The sequence below is a fragment of the Toxotes jaculatrix genome, chromosome 2 (genome assembly GCF_017976425.1).
Source record: "Toxotes jaculatrix isolate fToxJac2 chromosome 2, fToxJac2.pri, whole genome shotgun sequence".
Lineage (NCBI taxonomy): Eukaryota > Metazoa > Chordata > Actinopteri > Toxotidae > Toxotes > Toxotes jaculatrix.
The window spans coordinates 23,415,023-23,431,516 of NC_054395.1; the positions used below are offsets into that span (position 1 = coordinate 23,415,023).

The 16,494-nt window shown below is 42.3% G+C and overlaps 1 protein-coding gene across 1 annotated transcript in view; it reads left to right on the top strand.

Annotated features, from left to right (window-relative positions):
- The first annotated feature begins 1,691 nt into the window (after positions 1-1,691).
- LOC121191535 (adenylate cyclase type 6-like) overlaps positions 1,692-16,494 on the top strand; it is a 38,360-nt gene continuing 23,557 nt past the window's right edge. The window contains exons 1-3 of the mRNA XM_041052707.1: positions 1,692-2,478; positions 6,067-6,335; positions 6,457-7,396. Of these exons, the coding sequence (XP_040908641.1) occupies positions 6,316-6,335; positions 6,457-7,396 (960 nt within the window). The 5' untranslated portion in view covers positions 1,692-2,478; positions 6,067-6,315. The remainder of the gene's footprint in view (positions 2,479-6,066; positions 6,336-6,456; positions 7,397-16,494) is intronic.

The following is a 16,494-nucleotide window of genomic DNA, read 5'->3' on the forward strand; positions in this document are numbered from 1 at the left end:
TCCTTCATTAAAACTACTCCTACAAGTACAATACACTCAAAAGAGTGGCTTGAGAACACGTGAGTAAATCTAACTTGTTACGATCCACATCTGGACTGAACTTACATACATCTTTGCTGCAAAGACAACATGTATTTGTCATTTGCTCCTTCTCAGCCTCTGCATTCCACTATATGGAACATCGTCTGGTTTTGCTGTCCCTACACACAAGACAGTCACAGTCCAGACTGTTTTCATTTGTGGGTCCCCCGATGGTGGAACTAGCTAATGTTATCAGAACCGAGGCGTCCCTCTCTATCCTCATGAATCTCTTCAAGACTTATCTCTTCTGAGAGCACCTCTTCTATAACACCCTCGCATGCCGAACTAGCACTTACTGTGTCACTTTCGGTCTTTACCTGATCTCCTTGTCTTACTGAAAGGATTTAGTACTCAGTACTCTCTTCAACGTCTCCTACTGTACTGAAGCTTTAGTGCTGTCCCTCATTTGTAAATCACTTTGGATAAAAGCATCTACTAAATGAGTCTTTATCATTCAGAAGTACATGTGTTTTAAGTAGAATAAGTGTATACAGTATGAGTGCTCCACACTTCTCAAGCCAAAGCTTTACCCTTGTCTACAGAAGCGGGCAAAATTATGTTTATGTTTAATCCACATAATTTGATGAATCACAAATTGTTGCTCATTTGTTGGCAAGTTTTGAGTGAAACTGCCTCCATTTTATCAGTGTCAAATAAGTAACACAAAGAAAACAAAGAAAATGTCTGGCAAGGTGGTATTATTTTATCGCAGAAGTACTGTAAGGCTCCAAACAATAATTATTTTTATTAATAATAATCAATTGATTAAATGTATAAATGTCAGAAAATGTACATGAAAATCAAATATTCTCATTTGAGAAGCTGGTAAATGAGAATTTGTGGCAATTAAAAGGCTAATAAATAGGTTGGCCTTACCTTCCTCTACATCACTGTTTTTTACCCCCTGGGACTCAGCTAGTGGTGTTTGACCGGCCGGTCTCACTGCAGACACCGCTTCACCTCTAGAGGGAGTGCCGAGTTACTGAAAGTGGGACTGGGAGAGTGGTGTGAGGAGCGGCGCGCCTGGGCTGAGGAGAGCTGCGTCAAATCAGCCAAAGTTAGACAGCAGAACACAGGAACTGCGTGGAATTTGATTTCAGAATAAAGGATTTACAGTTTTGAGTTACACAACCACAAGTAGTGTAACAAAATGTGTAATTGGACAAGGAAAAGGGGTAAAACAGAAGAAATCTCAAACAGCGGAGGGATCCCTATTCCAGCATGGAGAGACATGAAATAGATGCCATGTATAAAGAATATACCTGCATGGTTAATTTAGTATACTAACTAAAATATAAAGATATTTTTGAGTTATGCAGTCACTGACTTCACATTTACAGTTGATCGACTGAAACATGTTTATCAATACCCACAGTATTCAGAGTTAACTAAGATGTTACAAAATAAACAATCATATAAATAAATTCAGTATAACAAATAAATAGCTAAACAATTCAATGTATTTTAAAAACTCAGCTCGTTATTATTAAAGGTTATCCCATCCAGCTTATTCTTTCCACAATAATAGTTTATTGCAGCTGCACAGAGATTTCTGTTCTTGGCTGACGGGAGTGGAATCTGATGTGGTCTTCTGCTGTTGTAGTTCTTCCACCTCAAGGTTCTATGTGGTGTGCGTTTATAGTTGCTTTTCTGCTCACCACAGTTGTAAAGAAAGAAATACTCCAACCAGCTGAAGCTCCTGACCTGTATCTGCATGATTCTTATGCAGTGCACTGCTGCCACATGATGCAGCCTAGTGTGACTTTCACATGGGCCATTTTACTGCATTGAGTAGGCCTGTTTTTACTTTCAGAGCATTTTCCTGATTTATACTTCCTTACTGTATTGTTACTCGATTAATACTTTTAACACAGGACTTTTACTTGGAACAGAGTATTGTTTACAGTATTAGTGCTTTTGCTTGAGTAAAAGATTTGAATGCTGGCTTTAGTCTGAGACATAAAATGTTTGTGGTTCTCATCTTTTCATTTAACCTCTCCTTTTAAATTATTTTATGAATGCATGATTTTGTTCGCAGTTGCATGTTTTTATATCGTAGTATTGATACTTTTACTCTTCTGAATACTTCCCCCACCGCTGCTGGTGGAAGGGGTTTTAATTTGAAAACAGCAACCGGAAGTGTGGTGTTTGGCTTCTCCCCGTCTTGACAGTGGCGCTTGGAGCCGAGAGGGTCAGGGGGAGGAGAGGCAAGGGAGTGGAGCGAGAAGACGACAGGAGGAGATCCACCACAGGGTGAGCAATTTAACCGGACCATCCTCGGACAGCCAGGCTGCTACAAATGGTCCTCCACCCTGGCCGCTGCGAGCGACGAGTACAGCGAATCGGATTGTCTGCTGCTGCGGTCCTGTCGGGGAACAGACACAGAAGATGATCACGGTGAGTCCGTCTTTCTCACTGTGACTGCTGCTGCTGCTGCTGTAACACACCGCAGGCCGACATGTAATATATGCTCCCCTGTCACACAAACGTCTCAAACGCTGTTGCATTGAAGCGCCTCTGCCACTTGTCTGTCAATACACCATTTCGGCCGGAGTGAATGACATAGCTGGCGACAGTTTGCTGTAAGGCCTCCGCTTCACACTGGTGTGGTGGCGGTGGTGGCAAAGGATACACGGTCAGTAAATGTTTTCCACCAGTAACAACATATCTGTGTGAGGGGTAGTAATAATAATAATAATACAAAGGGATGAGCTGCATCACAGTGCGTTTATGTTCCTTATAACAGCTGACAGGGTGTTAATGTGCGGCTACATTCAGAGGCTTGCAGGTCGCATCTGATGCACATAATGATTCACATCAGCCGCAGATATATATTTATATATATATATCATTTTTTAAAATAGCATAACTTTAAACTCAAACACCCCCATGTATACCCTGCTTACCATCAAATGCACACATGGCGATCATAAATAATGGGATTTGGAGTATTATTCACCGCTAGTCCTGCATCCACTGACTGATGCTGAGGAATGTGCAGCAGCACTAACGTGTTTATATCTGTTTATTTCCCCATGTTTGTCAGTACACTAATCCTGCGCGCTATTGCTTTGCTGCAGACCGAAGTGCATTTGCTAATATACGTGTATAAATAAATAAACAAATGGAGGAATGAGCAAATCGCTGACAGAGGCGTGTTTTGTGTCTTAACTTGAGCCACCGGACGAATGGTTTTATGGTCCCCGCTATGGTTGTCACATAGGCCACGGTGTTATGTAACAAGAAGCCTACGCTGTTTGAATGCGGGCCCTCACACACGGCCTGCCTGTGCATGGCATTTAGACACTGGATCGCGAACAACATATCATCTGCACATGATCAAAACAGGGCGGCAGAAAATTCAAAAATAAATATATAAATAAATAAATAAATACATAAATGAATAAATAATAATAATGCATCTTCAGCGCGTTGCATACCTTTGATTTCCCCTAATTGCTTGATCTATTTTCGCATCTGTATCATCTGGATGACAACTGAGCCACAGAAAGAGAGAGAGAGATAGCCTCGGACATGTCTGACTGGAACAAGCCGACAATGAATGACTTTATGCTCGCTGTTTGTGACCGTGTAACGCCAGTGTAGTGGCTGTCCGGTTGAAAATGTCCCCTAGGAATAGTCAGTCCCCGTCCCCCCGCCTTCCCTTCCGCCCGTTTCCCCGCGTCCCCTCCCCTCTCCTAGCGCTAGTCGGGGAAACCAGTGAGTACAGCCAAGCACCATGCAAACACGCACCAAAGCGACTGGCAACACCGCGACGTTTGCAAGTGGGTACAAGCTGGTCGACCTTGTGCAGGGGAGTGAGGGACGCAGCCGGGGAGGTGGAGGGGAGGAGGCGGAGGTAGGAGGAGAGGAGAGGGGAGGTGTGTGTGTGTGTGTGTGTGTGTGTGTGTGTGTGTGTGTGTGTGTGTGTGTGTGTGTGTGTGAGGGTGGGGTGGGGGGGGGGGGGGGGGGGGGGGGGTCTCCTTGAATCTTGTCGATCCGCTGCCAGCTGGGAGGAGGGATAGGGCCTACGGCTTGGACGGATACGTGCCAGAGAAGGCGCATGCACGCAGGCAAGATATAGCGAGGAAATGCTATTTTTGCTTCAACAACTCAGCATGCCTCTCCGGTGAAAATGCCGGTCGAGGAGGCGGCGACCGCAGCAGCAGAAGCGGCTGCTGCAGAAGCGGCGGCGGCGACGACTTCGTTGCGTTTGCGTGTCTCTCTGCACTGTGTGCAGCTCAGGGTGTCTGGGGGCCTGGTAAGATCAGCTGGTAGCAGTTGCTGAGGCATATGTGAACATTTCATAATTCAATCAGCACGAAAATGAACAGCACTTACAATGAATGATTACTCTACCATACTATTATTATATTTGCTGTAATAAAAGTGCCTTGGGGATGTTATAGTGATATCACAGCAGATGTAAATATCATAAAATGTGACCAGGTCAGCACAAACCCACAACTGAATATCAAGTGAAATGCCCACTTTAAGTCCCTGGAGACCATTAGGGGAATATTTTAGATATTTTATGTTAGGAAAATGACCATAACTACTAACTACTAATAAAGATGTACCAGTGGTTTCTTTCCCCTAAAATTTTAAATGTGTGTACCTCTACTTCATTGGGATCACCATCTTTTAAAGTTACACAAAGACAGTAAAATGACAGAATGAATGTAACTAACAGCAGCAAAAACGCTGAATTTTGTAATAGCATTCTGATCCATACCAGATTTGCCCGATGAGGACAGTATATCGGCGCCGATACTGAGCACTACATCCCCACTCATGACTGAATTAATGGTTGTAGTACGCCCTAATATGCCAAGCCCACATGGGCTTCAAGACGCCACTTAATGTTACATGCAGCAGCAAGGCATGACAAGCAAAACACATCTGTTCTGCTCTTATGTGGCAAAACATAGTATATCAGCTGTAAACATGACGAAAACATATGACCCAAAACTAAGCACTAAGGCCTAACACCTTGTATTAAAACAGTCTCCATTATCTGTCATGTCAAACAGACAGGGAAGTCCCACAGACATTTTTTAGGAAAAGCTGAACTTAAAAATTATGATAAAATCAATAGAATATTTAAAAAAGTATATATTTTTTCATATCTTTACTTATGAATTTCATCCAGCAAGATCCGACACGTGCGTCTGTGATACATATGGTATGTAATGCTGAAAGGGAAGTATTGGGAGCTTGATTTCTTAGTACTTTCTGAACTGCTTTCAGTTTAATCTAATGCTGCAAGGGCCACAGATCCTGTCATGCTGTATATACCATTACTGTCTTTATATTTGTCTTGACAGTATCCTGTTGTCCAGCGGCATTTATCTGTATTTATTGCTCATCTTTTATTGTTGATTGTGATAATAAACAGAGCTACAGTAGAAGGGGTCCTTCTTGTATCGTCAGCCCGACTGACTCCAAAATGCTGCTGTGTGTTTATACCCGGGGGGTGTGTTTTTGCATGGGGGTCAAATTGAGCAAGTTCTGGTTCACCTTAAAAAACCCAGACCTACAAGCTATTTTGGGTCCCGTCCTCCCCTTCCTCCCTTCTACCCCTTAGATTTGGAAGGAGCTTCTCGTTCTTCTTCTCTGATTCTGTCTCGGTTTTCATGTGCAAGACGAAATCTCCAGTGTGTCTGGTTATCCAGGAAATGAGATTTATGTGCAGTTAGCAGAAAATTTGATGCATTTTATTTCCTGTCAGATCTGGGATAAAGGAGCTCTGTGCTAACAAGTTATTGAAAGAGCTAAATGTGAGACAGGCCTGTTCATTAATAGTGTGTTAGCATCATCGACAGACAGCACGAGACATCCTCATTATTATGATGATCTGATGCTTCCCATCTGATCTAAATTTGTGCCATTTATTGCCACGACTCCATCACGGATCTATTTGTGCGTCTGCTTTTCCTGTTTTTCACTCTACAATCTACCATGTGTGTTTGATTTTTCCTCTAGGCCCAGCAGAAGCCGTGGAGATAGGCCTGGCAGCAGAGACTGGTCTTCTCATTAACCTTGGTCTCTGATCACTGGCTCTGGAACAGACATCTGGAGCTTTGTGTTGCGACTGGTGCGCCTTTTGACCCCATCCGGTCACTCCCACCCTGCAGCCCTGCAGTGTGGCCTCTACAGGCTCCTCCTCACTTCTTCAAAATTTCGTCCACGGGGATAAATGAGTGAACCGGCTGCAAGGGAAAGGGCTGGGACATGTACCAGAACCCCAACAGGTAAATGAACAATTTCCACAGGTGGATAGTGGAGGAAATGTGTCCTCTCACATGATATCAGCAGTTGTTCTGTGTATTAGACCTGTCCCTGTACCAAATGTTCCTCTGTCTGCACACACAGAATGTCCTGGTTCAGTGGTTTCCTAGTCGCCAGAGTGGACGACCGCAAGACTGCGTGGGGGGAGCGCAATGGCAAGAAGTCCAAACGAAAGGGAGGCTCATCTCTCTGCAACCCGCGTTACATGAGCTGTCTGCGGGACCCAGATGCTATGGAGCCCCCCTCCGGAGCCCCCCTCCATCAGCACCACCGCGGAGGGGTGGCGGGGGCCGTGGGAGGCGGGGGCAACTTCGGCGTCCGTTGTGGATGGCAGGAGGACCACTACGGCAAAAGGGGAGGGGCTCCCGGGGAAGGGGTGGGGTTGAAATCGGTCGACTTGGGCTTTGAGGACGGGGAGCTGAAAGGGAGGAAAGGGGGATGTAACGGAGGAAGCGGGGACATGGGCGATGATGGTCCCAACGGCGCAGCAGGGGTGGTAACGGCTGCGGACTGCTGGCTCAGGGTGGTACGGGTGTTCCAGTCAAAAAAATTCCAGTCCCGCAAACTGGAGCGCCTATACCAGCGTTACTTCTTTAGGCTGAACCAGAGCTCCCTGACCATGCTCATGGGGGTACTTGTGATCGTGTGCGGCATCATGCTGACCTTCCACTGTGTCCATGCCGCCCCTCACGTGGCCTATTCGTCAGCACTGTCGGTGGCGATGGCGCTCTTCATGGCTCTTATGGTAGTTTGCAACCGCAACGGCTTCCACCAGGACTACATGTGGATGGTCAGTTACCTGGTGATCGGAGTCTTGGTGTCGGTACAGGTGTTCGGGGTGCTCATGGTGGCACCCAGGAGCGCTTCAGAAGGCATCTGGTGGTCCGTGTTCTTCATCTACATCATCTACACTCTGCTGCCTGTGAGGATGAGAGCGGCGGTGCTGAGTGGAGCAGTGCTGTCCATCATACATGTGGTCACCACCTGGCAAATCAACCAGGAAGACAAGTTCCTCTGGAAACAGGTGAGAGGGGCTTGTTGTCTGCTGACTGTTTGACTCTTGGTTTGTTGTAGTTGACCTGAACTGAAACTGATGGTGAAACAGGGCAGAAACTACTCTGCCAGTACTACTTTTGTTTTCTCTTTCTCTTTTTCTTTCTACTTTTCTTTCGCTTTTTCTTTCTCTTTCTCTTTTTCTTTCTGTTTTGTTTCTCTTTCTCTTTCTCTTTCTAAGACAGTATATGTGCATTTTATCCTGCAATTTTTCTGATTAATTAAGTTCACGAATGAAGTTCAGAATAGTCTGATCATGTTGCATATTTCCTCACTTTTCAAACAAAAACACCAAACACTGTGTAGTTTGAGCTTCTCAGTTGTGAGTGCTGCTTGGTTAGACAAAAACAAGACATTTAAAGAATTTATGTTGGGCTTTAGTAACCTGTAACAAGCATTTTTCACGATTTTCTGACAATTACACAATTAAGGACACTAATTGTTAGTTGCACACATAAAAAAAGGTTTTATTGATATCTGGGGCTACCTAAAGCAGAAAATGGTGAACATTGAGGTTAAAGTTGTGTGTAAGTGATTAAATACATCAGAAAACTGAAATGGTGATGACAAGTTATCGCTTAACTTGACACAGTGTTGTGTCGCTTTGTGTCTGGCTGCATTTAAAACGTCCATTTTGGCATGAAATTTATGATGGGGAGATACCGTGTGAACTGGCCCCGCAGCTGTTGCAGTGTATACTCTCTACTGTGTTTTGTCACTATGCTGTATTTGCGTATTTACATTTACTTTGAAGCTTATGGGTTTTGCTGCACAGTGTGTTGTTTGTGCGTCCTGCCAAGGACCAAGGGGCTGGCTGAAGGTCAGTGGGCTGCATGAAGCACCCCGGCTGGATGGCTCTGGGTGCGTGCGTGTGTGTGTGTGTGCTGTTGTGTGACAGTGGGAGAAAACCATGATATAAAGCAGTATCACTCAGGTCTCTGTGCTCTCACACAAGGGACGCTTTGTACTTTTCTCCAAGGGTGGGGTGACGGGGGTGAAGCTGGAGGGGGGGGCTGTTACAGTATGGTGGCTGCTTGCTTTCTGTGCTGCCATAGCTGTTTTACAACTGTCAGTCTCCTTGGGGAAAAGTTATAATGGGAAGACCATTACATGGAAACAATAATGGGATATAGAATTTAATGATATATTGCTGATTGTCACTGAAATGTCTCTGCCATTGCTGTAAGCGTTCAGTAAGATATCCTTTCACATGTTCGCCGGATTTCACATAACGCTGTGATTGTTTATTAAAAAATAACTACTGAAATACAGGACTAGCTTAGGGATTCGTGGGAACTCAGTAATATCATGCATGATATACTGGAGTACAATCTATCACAGGCTCCAACATTGTTTGCCATCATTAAGTGAATGAATGTCATGAGATAGCTGCAGTCCAGCGATGCTGTTTATTCCTAAGGTCGTCTGTGTGCTATGTGACACAGTAATACGGCGTCATCAATCACTGCTACACGCTTGTGTACAAGTATTTCCTCTTTCTCCAATAACTCATTAACCTTGCTGGGTGTCTGTTGATGGGCATAGATAATGATAAAGTTGTGTATGAGGAATGGTGTGCATGCAGATCCTCTTTTCTGTCTTATCTTTTCACCATGGTTTGCTGTGACTGCAGATTTAAACAGGGAATTGTGAAGGAATCTGTGCAGCTGAGTTGAGTGGAGAGGTTACTGTTGACTGGGACAATAACTAGGTTCTGTCAGTAAAATTATTTTAATTTTACTGACAGGGGTCAGTATCAGTGTTGCCGTATCTGGGTCTGCAGCACTGTGACAAACTCAAAACACTGAAGACCATTTAAAGGCTCTGAAACCGGTTAATTTGTTTGTATGAACACATCGTTTTTTGTCAAAGTTACAACCATTCGCTCTGGTTACTGGTTTTAGGTTGGCAGGGCTCAGGTGGAAAAAGGCGATGGCACATGCGTCTGTGCATCAGTTAGGATTTAGCCACATTTGAATCAAAGTGTGATGACAGTTGTGAGGATGTTTGCTTATGCTGCCAGGCCGATGTCAATCAAATCTGATCAAACCACACTCACACGGTCCAGGTGAAGTAGATTAACTGAGTTTTTGACTGTTAGACTTTTAATATTTCAAGAATTTGCAAACTGGTGCAACAGGTCTTTTGTAAATTTAAATGTATCCAAAACTAAAGAAATGATAATGTCACCAAAACACAAAGTCTTTTAGCAGTGATTCAATGGCATGAGTTTTAAAATCATATATACATAAACAATGCTTATCTTTTCTAGAAATTATAGAGACACAGAGCGCATCTCACACGGACAGTAGTTGTGCGCTGTGTGCGTGAAAGGGCAACTTTCCAGAGAACCAAGTCCCGTTATTTCCCATAGTTCATGTGAAAACTGCTTTTGTCTGACTTTTCCAAATCTTTGTTTTGATATACCTGCTTGTAGGAGAGACCTGTTTCCCAGTAAGTGCAGCAGAAAGCAAGAACACGTCCACAAAAAATAGGGTAATAATTTGTTCTCCTTTAAAAATAAAGCACAAACTGTTAATGCAGCTTCTAATTTGTAGATATCATCAAAATTCCCTCTTCTTTGTTGAGCCAAAATCATCTTGAAGCTCTTGGAAGGAGCGAACACTTAATTTATTAATATAAACTGACATTTTCATGCACACGCTGCCCTTTTAAAGGTAAAATACTAAATTACATTTTCAGTGACTGACAGGATATAGTCCAAAAACACAAAACAAATGTTCCAAATCAGAGACATTAAAGACCATAATAAAAGTCTGGACAGAATGGTTTGACAGGCCATTTATCTTATTCAAAACACAAAAGAAAATAGATCCACAAAAAATATAAGCTGAAATCGGAACAGTAGTAAGAAGAGTGAGTTTACTGTAGCACCTTTTTAACAATAAGATTATCATTATTTGACCAAAATATGCCATAATATAGTCACAGAATTCTTTGACTGAGATTACTGTTTGCTTGTGTGTGAAAATGAACATTAGTATGAGTTTATCCTGTCCAGGATTGTCTGTTTTTTATTCACTGAATCTAACAGAATCTGTCATGTAAGACCAGCTGAGGCTCTCACAGACATCTTGATGGTGTCTGTTTGCTGTATGAGGAGTATTTTCATGTTCAACTCTTGAAATTTATGGTCCTTAATCCCCTCAAACCTTTCACAACACATGCAGTCCATCTGGTTGTTTCTTAAGCTGTATTGCTCTTGGCGTTGGTTGGTATGTGTGTTTTTACAGCTGCATACAGCAGAATCAAATGTTCGTAGCTTCACTCTGAGCTTTGTATTGTACACATTCACACCTCAATCTATAGCATCTATAGGTTTGAACTGCCTTGTTATATGCAAGATTTCAGTACACCAATCTGTTATAGTTTTAACAAGTAACAGGGGTTTTCAATGTCCTGACGTCCTGTTGCATGTGAGCTTCACTCTGCTGTTACTCCTCGTTTTCGTGTCGCCATGACTCTGAATGTCAGGCTCCTCAGCTGAAATCAATTAGCCACAGCAGTACAGTACATACACATGTGCATGTCCCACCCAGTCACCCATCAATACACACAGACACATACACACCATCTCATGCTTTGTTATAGTTGACGCCTTCTCTCATAGTCACTGCTGAATGTTTTTCAGAATTGCTGCTGTTTGTCTTTCCGTGGGAAATAACATCACATATCTATTGTGCTGCCTCTTATATGTGGGTGTCTATTTGAACACTGGCATGTACTGTACACGCTTAGAAAAAATGCACTGAGCACGTTTTATACATGTCACGCTGTCGGGCCATTCTTCATTTTGCACGCACGTTGATCGCTGCCGATGTGTTTGTCAAAGAAAGTTTTGGATTTTATCACTGAGACTTCTTATACTTGTACATTCTTCACCCCAGTCATTTGTTTTATGGCCCCCGACAATGGCTAGCACTGTTGTGTGGATGTTGTTGACACAAGTGCTGTGAGAGGTCAAAGACTGGTTCCTAAAAATACCCAGCCCTTGGCGTTTCTACTAACTGTTGCGTCACATGGAACAGTCTTATCAGAGCCTGCGTCAGAGCAACAGGCAGGTCACTCTATTCCCCCTTTTCTCTGCATGCACATGGGTTTTCACAAGCCCTGAAACACACACAGGTGTACAGGCTGCTAATACTGTATATTCACAGATACTGCAGCGATTTCTTTATCTTTTACTGTTGTTTGTTAATGAAGCGTGAGCTAATGTATTTTGTGATGGATCTCTGATCTTTGACCACAGCAGAGATGGTCGGTTAAGCCCCTAAAAGCCCATTAAACAGTACAGAGGGCAAATCGTGCCTCTACGTGGACTCTGGGTCATGGGACAGCCAATATGTTTCACTGGTCTCCCTGTCAAGCTCCCACTAAGTGTTTAAAGTGTTTTGTATTCATTAGATAAGATAAGGAAATAGAGTTTAAATAATAATGTGCTGCTTATGTAGTATTTCTCTTAGTTTATACGCAAGTCCACTATGGTCTCACGTCAAACTTTCCCAATGGCTGTTTACTCTTTTTTTTTTTTTCAAATTTCCAGGATGTTATATAGAGAATAAATGTACTTTAATCAGAGCAAATCTCACACCATGTAAACTGTATCAGCTGTTCACAGTTTCACTGCAGCCCCTGGTGCTGGAATAACCTTGTGTACATCATGCTTCAAGATGGGAGACTTGGATCCCAGTGGAGGAAGTGTCAGCCTGTGATGATCACCTGTGCAAAGCTGCAGCTATAGAATAAGACACCCTGTATAAGGGAAGGAGGAAGCAGTGAGGCGAGAATACAATATTCTCCCCACGCAGTCCTTCCACAGCCTCCTTGATAAATAATTTGTGTGTTTAACGCGGCAGCAGCATTTTAACGAGGGATACCTGTCACATGTACACTTTGCTCCCGAACAGGATGGGTGCTGACTGATGGGATCACAGACACACACACACACGTTCTGAGACCTTATACCTGGAGTCAACCACTTTCGTTAGTTTTTAAAACCTGGTTCTAACTGGCATCATGTCTTTTGCTATAAAATATAAAATTGCACTGTGAGTTGAGCTCACATCACGTGGAATAATGACTGAAAAGGCAGACAGGAGCAGCTGCTGCAGGCATGTGAGCTAGCACTATCACAAAAGGTTTGCTTGTGTTCTTGGGTGCTAGCGGTAGCAGGTCGGGACCAAATATTTTGGCTTTCTGTTTAGCGGGATGGTTGAATGGTAACATTATCTTTTAAAATGGTGGAAAAAATTTGGCACGGGCACAGGTTGGCTGCACATGCATTGCTCCACCATGTATCCAGCTTTAAAAATCTGAACCATTTCCAGTTCACCAGCTTTATGTGGCCTGTCTTTGCCACAATTTAATTGTCTTGTGTGGACATCTGACTCTCCTCGGGGTCGCTCATTTTTACATTTCCAACAATGTGTGTGTGTGTTCTTTTTTTCCATGTTTTGACCCTGCATGTCAGCTACGTAACCCAACTGCTATACCTCATAGGGCCATTGTATAGGGGGTTGACCCAAATTTTCAACAGATACATCTGTTGAAAAATTACACATCTTTTTATCATCCTCATTGTGGAAATTTTTTGAATGATTATTAGCAAGATTGTTTTATTGCCCAGCCCTGGTACAGCACATAAAATATTGTATAAAGATTCTATAGTATATAGAGTATAGTACAACAATATACAGTAGCATATAATATGAAATAAAGAATATAATTTAGTGCACCTCTATGAGAATTACATGGATACAGACACATCTTTGGACCAATAAGAGCCCTTGAAAAGGAGTTATCGGTTTAGCATCACTTCTGAGAATGATGGGGAATAAACAGCATTGCTAAGTGTCTCACTCAGTGCCTGTGTTCAGTTGGTCCAGTGGTTGCCATGGAAACAACTACGACTCAAGCAGCTGAGACCCAGTTCAGCCTGCTGGTGTACAGTTTGGTAACCGTTGCTTCAAGTAAAGATTTACCAAAAAAAAAAAAAAAAATCAGGTCAAAATTGATTTCTGCTGTTTGCTTCTCCCTCTGAGAATCTGAAAGCTTGAGTGCTGGAGGGGTTGAAGCTTTCTAGACATGCTGCTGTTTGGCTGCTGGGATGGATTCCTGCTTTGTTTTCCTCCCCCCTGTTGTCGAAATGAGACAGTCCATAATTAAACATGGCGATGACAGAGGAGAGGTCATATGAGTGGAGGTGGCGGGGAGTCGAGAGGGAGGGATGCACAGGATGTTGTTTGCCAGTTGTCTGGTTCAGGGAAGCTTATCTCTGGTCACCTCGCTATGACTGTGCATGTTTGTAGCCCCGGTGCTTTGGAAACAGTGCAGGATGTGTTTTCAGGCCTTAAAGATACACGCTTTTTAAAGAAAGCTTGTTTGGTTGAATATTTGACCATGGCTGTTTCTGTTATTCAGATGAGTTTTTTTTTCTGGCACAGATAATTGGTTTTATTGCTAATTTAAACTCTTTTACATTCCTTTAATGTTGACATAACTCCTCTAAGAGGCTTTTTGTTCAGTCGCAGCGGTTATCCCTGAACCTGTTGTCTGTCCACAGCAAGTGCAGCCCAACAGCCTTCCGGGGGTCCAGCACGTTCCAGAAAAACTTGATAATATTGTGAAAATAATTGTAATTTCCTCAAGCTCCCTTCTTTTTATGCAGATTTTGTTCTTCTTTAAATAAAAACACTTTTGCAACTCCAGTGCCAGAATGCTTTAATAGTCACACTCTCTCCACAGAAGTCACACCAGCCTGGTTGCCAACAGAAATGTGTGTGGTGTGTAGTTTTTCTGTGTTAGGGTCCCCAGCATGCCCCTGTCCATGTTTACAGAAACATGACTGAGGAATAAGGCCAGTGCGATCAGGATAACAGGCTTTACATTACAGGTAACTGTTTGCCACCTGGCTTTACATTATTTATGTAATGTGTACAGTGTTGTGTTTCAGTGTACAGCTTCTGAAACACTCACAGGCATTTAAAACTGCAGAGGGAAATGCAGAAAAATGGAATTATTAGTAGGAATACTTTTGTCATCGGTCATTACTTTTATGTTTATAGATAGGAAAAAAGTAGTTTGAAGACTGATATTTGAAACGAATACCAGCGGTGAGAGGGAAAAAGAGTTGGAGTGTCATTGTATTCATTGTATTTAGCTTAAAAAATGTTTGTTGTCATAAAATATGTTGTGACTTGCTTTTTAAATAAATTTGGGGAGCAGAAACAGAAGCACCATTTCCTGTTTTTACAGAAATTATAATAATGTATGATATCAGCTACCCATTTACTGCTCCTTTCTGATTTATCTTATACATCACATATTGGTTTAGACTCATATATTTTACTTAAATACACAAAAAACAGAACACTTTGTTCACAGAGTGCAAGACCCCTAATGGAATCTAAAGTAAACTGCATCTATTATATGACTGAATTAGTAGATTACACAAAAAAATTCTAGATATTTTATTGTCCAATATGGAAACAAGTGTCTAACTATAAATTATTTCTGGATCCAATAATAAGTGAAATGATGTTTATTCAAGTGTCCAAAATCTAAATTTACTGCTCAATGGAGAATAAACTATTGAATTTTTATTAGTGAGTAGCATGTGAACGAGGGAGTGATTTTGGACACAGCATAATACAATCAGATCTCTTTTTCATCTTTGTGTCTTTTCCAGAAATAGAAAAAAACAGTGTTTTGTGCACTGGACATTTTATGTGTGACATTTACACATATCAACAGTTTTTCTTCCCCTGATGTATGTGCATGTAATGTGAATTCACAGACAGTTTACGTTCACATTTTTTAACTTTATGTCTGTGTAGCAGAGTTAGAAAATCAATGGAAACAGCTTTTAAAATGAGGAAAATATAATTGAAATTGAACAACCAAAGAACAGTCAATTCAAAGACCAAGATTACCAGATTTTTTGCCCTCACATCACAGTGGTGCAAGTTTTGTTTTGTTAAAATGGCACTGCTTCTTGTCAGTCACAATGATGACAGATTTTTGAAACTATAAATACCTTTCAACAGTTTGATTGATGTTGTTCTGGAAATGTCCTGGAAAATGATTTCCTGAGAAAGGACAAAACTCTGCCCTGTTGTTCATTCACTGAATCTCATTTACAGAAATGACAGTGACTGGGCAGGTTGTTGTGTCCTCTCCAGCTTAAAAAAAATAACCCTGAAACATTTTATGTGAATTTTTCCCAGGGTAATACAAACATCTACTTGTAGTAGAGACAGTGTATAGTATAGATCAACTGACCGAGTGAGGGAGCAGAGTGAGCAGGCGGGGCTTGATTCTTTATCTGTTGATGTGGTTCTGGTCATTTCAGATAAGGGCAGTACGAGCTGTGTGTAGACATGAGGCTCAGGCTGAGTACACAAACCCAGCAGCTGCCTGGCACCACACACACATACACAGACTCCGCAACAAAAGATGAAAGTGACAGCGAGCACGAGTAGGAGCGTGAGGAGGCAGGAGAAAATAAATGAAAGAATATGGAAATAAATAACCAGAGCTCTCAGGGAAAGATAAGGGGGAACCTACGGGAGGGACGTATATGCTTTGTCACGAGTAAAGCACTGTCATTGTGTTTTGAGTGCCAGAGCACGTTTTACAAAGCCTGATCTAACACAGATGTTCTAAGGACTTCCAGATGTTCCTCAAAGGCCTCTGGCTTGCACTCTCATTGGCCCTGTTTCAACAACAATACCCATCAGTCATTGCTCCCCCTGGGGAAAAGGTCTTATAAATTCAGCGTCTTATTCTACACTAAGTTTACTGGACAGTTCTGTCCAGCTAAATGATTTATTCCATGTAAGCATGAAATATTGTTCTCACTGAATTTAAGTGACCTCTGTAGTCTACGACAGCTCCAAATGATTTGGAATTAAACAATGTTGACAGGATTAGTCAGTTAATTGACAGTTTGTTAAACCCCTCACATAAACGGTAGTTGTCCAGTCTAGTACTGCAAGTAACGACTGTTTTTTAAATCAATAAATCTGTTGGTTATTCGATTAATAGATT